Below are 6,689 nucleotides of genomic sequence, written 5' to 3'. Positions count from 1 at the left end.
GTTCGTTTCTTTCTTCTTGTTTTGTCCTTTAGCTTTTGAAAGACCTCAGTCCACCGTCTCATAATCTCCTTTTTTTTTTAATATACTCATTCAATCATTCAAAACAAACATGAAACTTGAACTGGATTCTAGATCTAGAATCTAGAAATTTAAAGTTAAAAATTAAAACTATACTCACTTTGAGGAGCACTGATATTCCTCCACTTCCAGTAGAACTACTTTTCTCCTTATTTCTTCTACTTTTCTCAGTTTTAAGATATCTTAAGCCTATTTACATTCTTCATGAACTTCCATTGGGCACCTTGTGCATCGCCTCATTCCATATGTACTCACCAACTGATGTTTAAGCCGGTTAATACCTCTTGAACAACTTCGATTACAAAGTATATAAACAACATTGCCCTTACGTTGATCCTCAACCTCCTCACGTGCATGTTTCTATGTAAAATCTATCATTTATTTCGTATCACAAATTTACAACCCATAAAATACTCCAAATAACACTATTTTTTAAAGTAACGAATTTATTTAGGGGAGTGATAAATAGACTCCCCAAATTGATAAATAGACTCCCCATGTGTTTTCTCTCTCCTCTAGGTTAGAGAGAGAAAGAGGAGAGAGATAGACACATGGGGAGTCGATTTATCCATTTGGGGAGTCCATTTATCGCTGCCCTTTATTTATTGGGCAATAACCGGATTACAACTAGGGGACGAGGCATCCCCTAATGCAATGACAGCTATGCCAAATCCATTTTGTGAGCGGCATTTAAACACTCACGCTAGCTAGGGATTTGGAATCCATTGTCCCTTTCCAATGTATGTATCCCACCCTATAGATTATCAGCATTAGCCTCTCGGTACCTCTCGATGTGGCATCTCCACCAAGCATCTCCAAATCCGCAAACTTTTCCTGGTATCAGGATCAACATGCTGGCAACCTAAAGCAGCACCCAAAAACTCCAAACAATACAAATAAAACAGGAAAAAATGAACCTTGGTAGAAGGGATGAAGGTAGAAAGAAAAAAACCATTAGAAAATACTCTTTTCTACACACTTTTAATACAAATACCCATTCAGCACAAACCCCAAATCCAAAAAGTTGCCTTTGATGAGAGAAAATCACTGAAAGCAGAGGGTTTCAATTCCTTTTGGTTAGGGAGAAATGAAGAAAAATGTGTTTCTCCAAAAACTTGCCGGAAAAAACCATAAATCTACTGCAAATGTAATGTAAGATTGTTTTGATACATAAAATGGCCATGTTATATAGGCTTGAGTTTTTTTTTAAGTTTCTTAAGTTGGGTTTCCAGTCATACACCTCACTAGATTTTCGCGTTTTTGAGCATGTATCAGCTTAAGGTGTACACCTCAAACGTGCCATACGGCCCATACCGAAAAAGACCATATTGAAATGATGGGGAATAATGCAAGCTCATATTACATGTCGACATCAAGGTCATCTGAAGTCGCATGTGTATGGTAAACCAAGGATGCTGTCCAAAAGACAGTTTATCCAATGTTGCAGATAGTATCCTAGCTTGTAATTAATTATCATCAAATAATTTATCAAGAAAATGTTTTTCTCCTGCTTTATAAAAAGAAAAACAGATGAATGGCAGCTCTATTATAGTACAAATCAAGTAAGTCGCAAGCTAGGTGTGGACTACAGGAGGTTCTATGGATGTCTATTTATGTTGTAGAGAGTCTTTGCATCACAAACTGCCAGCTTAGCTATGGATGGTAGAACTTTCACATTTTCATCCTGGCGTTTCCCATACAAGCTACAGATGCAGTAAACAAAAGTTGTCCTTCCTACTGTGAAGTTAAATTTAGAATGAGTGTCATCAGTTTAAGCATTACTTGATTAGATTCAATGGTCGCTTGTTAAAAATAGGGGAAACATCCATTAGTTAATCCGAGTCAGGGGATCATTACTATTCTAACTTGCAAATTTTCAAATATAAAGTATCTAAAATACAAATATGGCATCCGTGCTCATATGTATCAGATTTAGGTAAATTCAAATCAACAATCTTTTCATTTAAGAAAAGATGGTGCACACATAAAGAAAAAATTTCGGAGTCCAGAACAAGTGTAACAGAAATTGGAATGTCAGGTTTTCTGTCAATGTGGACTTGGATTCACACCCCCAACTTCCAACTTAGAAGTGTTTCTGAGTCAATTTCTTATGGATATATTACTATTAAAGTTGTAAGAAAAGTCGTAAATGGCAGCCGAGTACCGGCATGGCCCCACTGATTTGTTTTCGATCGGAGCATCAAGTAGCGCAACCCGGTTCTACTTGACTAAGCCCCGTGCTCGTCCAAGGAGGGAGTTTGATTTAGCCAACTCCCCTTTTTTATAACAAAGAAGAAACCCCCAACCCGACATTCATTAGTTTCGAATGAAGAATTAAGAGGTATTGTAAGACTTTCTGTTATGGATTAGGAATAAGATCGGCGTCGCCTTTTCCTGATCTACGACCAACCTCACCCCCAGTCTCCCGCCACTGCTCATTCTCCAAGGTTTCCCGTTTGCGCCCACGAAAATACTCTTAGAGTGCACTAAATACTTCGAGTTCTAATTTCTATGTGCAGCAGCTCACAACTCCGCCAAGTTGCAAAAGTCTCAAAGGCTTTCAGAATCCAAAATCAAGTGTTGATGAACTCAAACAAGTAGGGCAAATTCATCAATTCTTTGATAAGTTTAGAATAACTTACCAAAGAAGCTTTTGTGTCCATTAATAATAGCGAAAAAGAGCTGTTTTTAAGCACTAATTTCACTTTCTTTCAGTCCTCAAGTCCCTTAAAACGCAGCTTTGCATGAATGTAATTTGGTCTTCCTATGATACTAAATTCAGGTTAAGGCCTCACATATTCGTCTATTGATTTTTTCAGCTGTTAAGCCCTTGTTCTGACCTTCTTGGTCACAGGGACTCTCCTCTTTTTCTCTATGAATAAATGATTTATCACTAAAAAAAAGGCCTCAATATAATCGTCTATGCATCTACGTTAGTTTTGAATTATTGCGTGAGTTAAGTTTCCCTGACCTAATTTCGACAATACAAGGCATTAAACGTCTCAAAAATTATCATAGAATGAAAAATCATTGCAAATATGACATAGATTCTGAATCTAAATATTCTACAGGAGTATTTCTCAAAAATCCAACAATCACCATTATGATATTCAATGTCAATCAGTTTGAACTCAATGATTTTTTAACAATTCGCAGGAGACTCCACATGACAGTAGATAAAATGAAGAGAAGTACACCAACTACAATGGCATACTTGAGGCCAAGGTTTACAAGCAAGTTTACCAAAAGGCCAGCGAAAAAGACTCCGAAGAAGTTTGCTGACATGGCGGACCAGAAAGGCATGTCCAGAATAGATGCTACAATGGCTCCCGTCCAAGCCCCTGTTCCAGGAAATGGCACTGCTACAAACAGCATCAAACCAAGCCATTGGAACTCTTCTACGGGCCCTGCCTTTTCCCTAGCTCTTCCAAACAGCCATCCAAGAAAATTTGATGCGGAGGCATTCTTCCCGGCAAGAAATTCAGCAAATCTCTTCAAATAGAGGATAATGAAGGGCACTGGAACCATGTTACTGAAATTCAAGCACATCCAACCGACCCAAAAGTCAGTGACAGAAAAAAAAAAAACATGAAATACATGTGCATTCCCGAAACTACTTGTCTTTCAAATTTAAAGTGCATAGCTAATAATAACCAAAACTAACTGTTAAGTAGCCTAATCTATCACGCTAATTATCCAATAACATGAAAAACATGTGCAAAACAACCTAAACTATTTGTCTTTCAAATTCAAAGTACAAAACTAATAATAACTAAAACTAGCTGTTAAGTAGCCTAATCTATCACACTAATGGTTCAACGACATGAAAAACATGTGCATAACTACCTATACTACTTTGATCATTAGTGTGATAGATTAGGCTACTTAACAATTAGTTTTAGTTATTAATAGTTATGTTTTAGTCATTTTTAGTGACAAAAAATAAAATAAAATAAAAGTCCTAAAAAAATATTAAGTAGCCTAATCAATAACACTAATGATCCAACGACATGAAAACCATGTGCATAACTACCTGAAGTACTTTTCTTTCAAATTCAAAAATGCATAACCAATACTAACTAAAACCAACTGTTAAGTAGCTTAATCAATCACACTAATTATCCGACGACATGAAAAGCATGTGCATAACAATCTAAACTACTTGTCTTTCAAATTCAAAATACATAACTAATAATAGTTATTAACTAAAACTAGCTGTTAAGTAGCCTGATCTATCACACTAATGATTCAACGACATGAAAAACATGTGCATAACTACCAGCACTTCTTGGATCATTAGTGTGATAGATTAGGCTACTTAACAGTTAGTTTTAGTTATTAATAGTTATGTTTTAGTCATTATTAGTGGCAAACAATAAAATAAAAGTCCTAGAAAAATGTTAAGTAGCCTAATCAATAACACAATGATCCAACGACATGAAAAACATGTGCATAACTACCTGAACTACTTTTCTTTCAAATTCAAAAATGCATAACTAACAATAACTAAAACTAACTGGTAAGTAGCTTAATCTATCACACTAATTATCCGAGGACATGAAAAGCATGTGCATAACAATCTAAACTACTTGTCGTTCAAATTCAAAATACGTTAACTAATAATAACTAAAACTCACTGTTAAGTAGCCTAATCTATCACAGTAATGATCCAACGACATTAAAAACATGTGCGTAAATACCCAAACTACTTGTCTTTCAAATTCAAAGTGCATAACTAATAATAAACAAAAATAACTGTTAAGTATCCTAACCCATCATAATAATGATCCAACAACATGAAAACCATGTGCATCACTACCTAAACTACTTGTCTTTCAATTCAAAAGAATAATGATATGGTAACCGAGTTGGGGACAGAGAGTGGAACCGAACAAATAGGCCTCTCAACACACTATAAATCTTTCCCTTGATTTTTGGCTTTTTTTCTCCATGAAAATGCCAAAACTACCCCTCCCATGCCATGTGGCATGTGGGGATTTGTTAGCATCACGCAATAAAAAATACATAACTAAAAGTAACTGTTAAGTAGCCTAAAATAGATCTCATCTAATACATTCTAACAGAAAAGACTAACAATTGAAAAAAAAATCATATTAGAACAAGGAAAGGAAGAGACCCAATAACAGATAAGACAGTAAGGCGCAGAGGCTTGAGCTTCATCCAATACCCTACCGGAATGGCCCCGCGAAGCTCGATCACCGGAAGTGTGGCGAGCGCAAATACAATGGCGTCGTCGGGCCAACCGGAGCCTCGCAGGGCCGTGGCAATCTTCAGCCCAAAGTTAGAGGCCCTGATGGAATCAGAAGCAGCATGAGCAGACCCAAATGCTAAGAATGAGAAGGAAAGCGCCAGCCAAAGAGTAGCCCACAAGATAATTCTAAGTATTTTGGCCTCAAATGAGAGACCCACTCTCTCCTTATTCTTCTTCTCCAAATCAAGACTTGGTGCTGAAGTTATTGGAGAGAAATCAACAGATGAGACTGTAGCAGGGACCTGATTGATTGATATAAGAGGGGAAATAATTACACAAAACCAGTAATAGTATACTATTTCCGAAAAAAAAAGTACTAGTATAGTCATGAACAAGACAACTAATCAGAAGTGGCATTTGAGTTTGAAGTTCATTTTTCTTTACCTTGGGCAAAGGGAGAGATTTGGAGTGAGGTATTTGGGGTCTGGATTTGAAGAGAGATTGTTGGTAGGAGAGAAAAGGGTTATTGGGTAAAGCAGAGATTAAATGGGTGGTTTTTCTTTTGGGGAAGAAGGATATTGGTGATGAAATGGCAGCCATTTTGGAGATCATGAGATAGCTGAGTAGGGGGCCTAATTTCTCATTTGGGTTTTACCGGGATTGGAATGGTGTTGGTAAAATAGTTGGATTAGGGCAAAGAAACGTCAAAAAGATAAGGGGAGGAGTAACCAAGGATGTCTTGTTGAATTGGGAGAAACATAGTCCAATACATAGACTAGAATTTCATCCACTTTTTCTCAAGTCAAATTTGGTAGTTTGGAACTTTTGGATGGTCCACAAGGAGTGGATATGTGAGGAAAGGGGTGGAAATATCATTTCCCTTTTTGGGTAAGATTTGATAGTCATGGAAGGTCTTATTTGTTGAAGTCGGGGTGCACATGTTTACTAGTAGAGTGCTGTACACTATAGAAAAAAAATGTAAATAATTTTTAGTCGTTTAGATGGCATCCTTCATTTTTTGGGAAGAGAATTGTCCAGATATAATCTCAATGATTTACAATCGTCACTCACAATTTGCCTTATTTAGAGTTAAATTATTGGTGGAAAGAACAATCTTGTAGTCTGTATGATCCCAGGTACATAGATGGAACAATTAAATAATGAGTCCCAGACACGAGCATATAATAGATGATCAAGATTATGCCTCAATCAAAGCAACCTTTCAAGTGATAGTGCATGATTGGAGATGGAAAACGCTCCTCAAACCACTAGGTAAATGGTTAAATGAAGTCTAACAGTTAAAATGATGAATGGAAAGATCACTACCTAAAAACAATCTATGGTCACCAAATGGGAGAAATTATATGGTGGCTGACCGTCCAGTCCCGTGAAGGTGGTA

The 6,689-nt window shown here is 36.7% G+C and overlaps 1 protein-coding gene across 1 annotated transcript; it reads right to left on the bottom strand.

The window, feature by feature from the left end:
- Positions 1–3,095: 3,095 nt before the first annotated feature.
- Positions 3,096–6,117, bottom strand: LOC143854474 (small multi-drug export protein). The gene is made up of 3 exons (XM_077364472.1): positions 5,735–6,117; positions 5,216–5,592; positions 3,096–3,610 (listed from the first exon to the last, which is right to left on the bottom strand). The coding sequence occupies exons 1-3, from the start codon at positions 5,900–5,902 to the stop codon at positions 3,199–3,201; spliced, it is 957 nt and encodes a 318-aa protein (XP_077220587.1). The 5' UTR covers positions 5,903–6,117; the 3' UTR covers positions 3,096–3,198.
- Positions 6,118–6,689: the final 572 nt, after the last annotated feature.

This window comes from Tasmannia lanceolata, unplaced genomic scaffold (genome assembly GCF_043159265.1).
Source record: "Tasmannia lanceolata isolate RefF3 unplaced genomic scaffold, GAP_Taslan_0.1 ptg000020l, whole genome shotgun sequence".
In the NCBI taxonomy this organism is placed as follows: domain Eukaryota; kingdom Viridiplantae; phylum Streptophyta; class Magnoliopsida; order Canellales; family Winteraceae; genus Tasmannia; species Tasmannia lanceolata.
The sequence above is the reverse complement of the archived record's forward strand: the minus strand, read 5'-3'. Positions and strand labels throughout refer to the sequence as shown.

Bases quoted from the DNA above. Each gene is read 5' to 3' on its own strand.
- LOC143854474 (XM_077364472.1), bottom strand. From the start codon at position 5,902: ATGATCTCCAAAATGGCTGCCATTTCATCACCAATATCCTTCTTCCCC. The intron at 5,593-5,734 runs GTAAAGAAAAAT...TCAATCAATCAG, and splicing joins AATCTCTCCCTTTGCCCAAG to GTCCCTGCTACAGTCTCATC. The intron at 3,611-5,215 runs GTCTCTTCCTTT...CTTGAATTTCAG, and splicing joins ACTGTCTTATCTGTTATTGG to TAACATGGTTCCAGTGCCCT.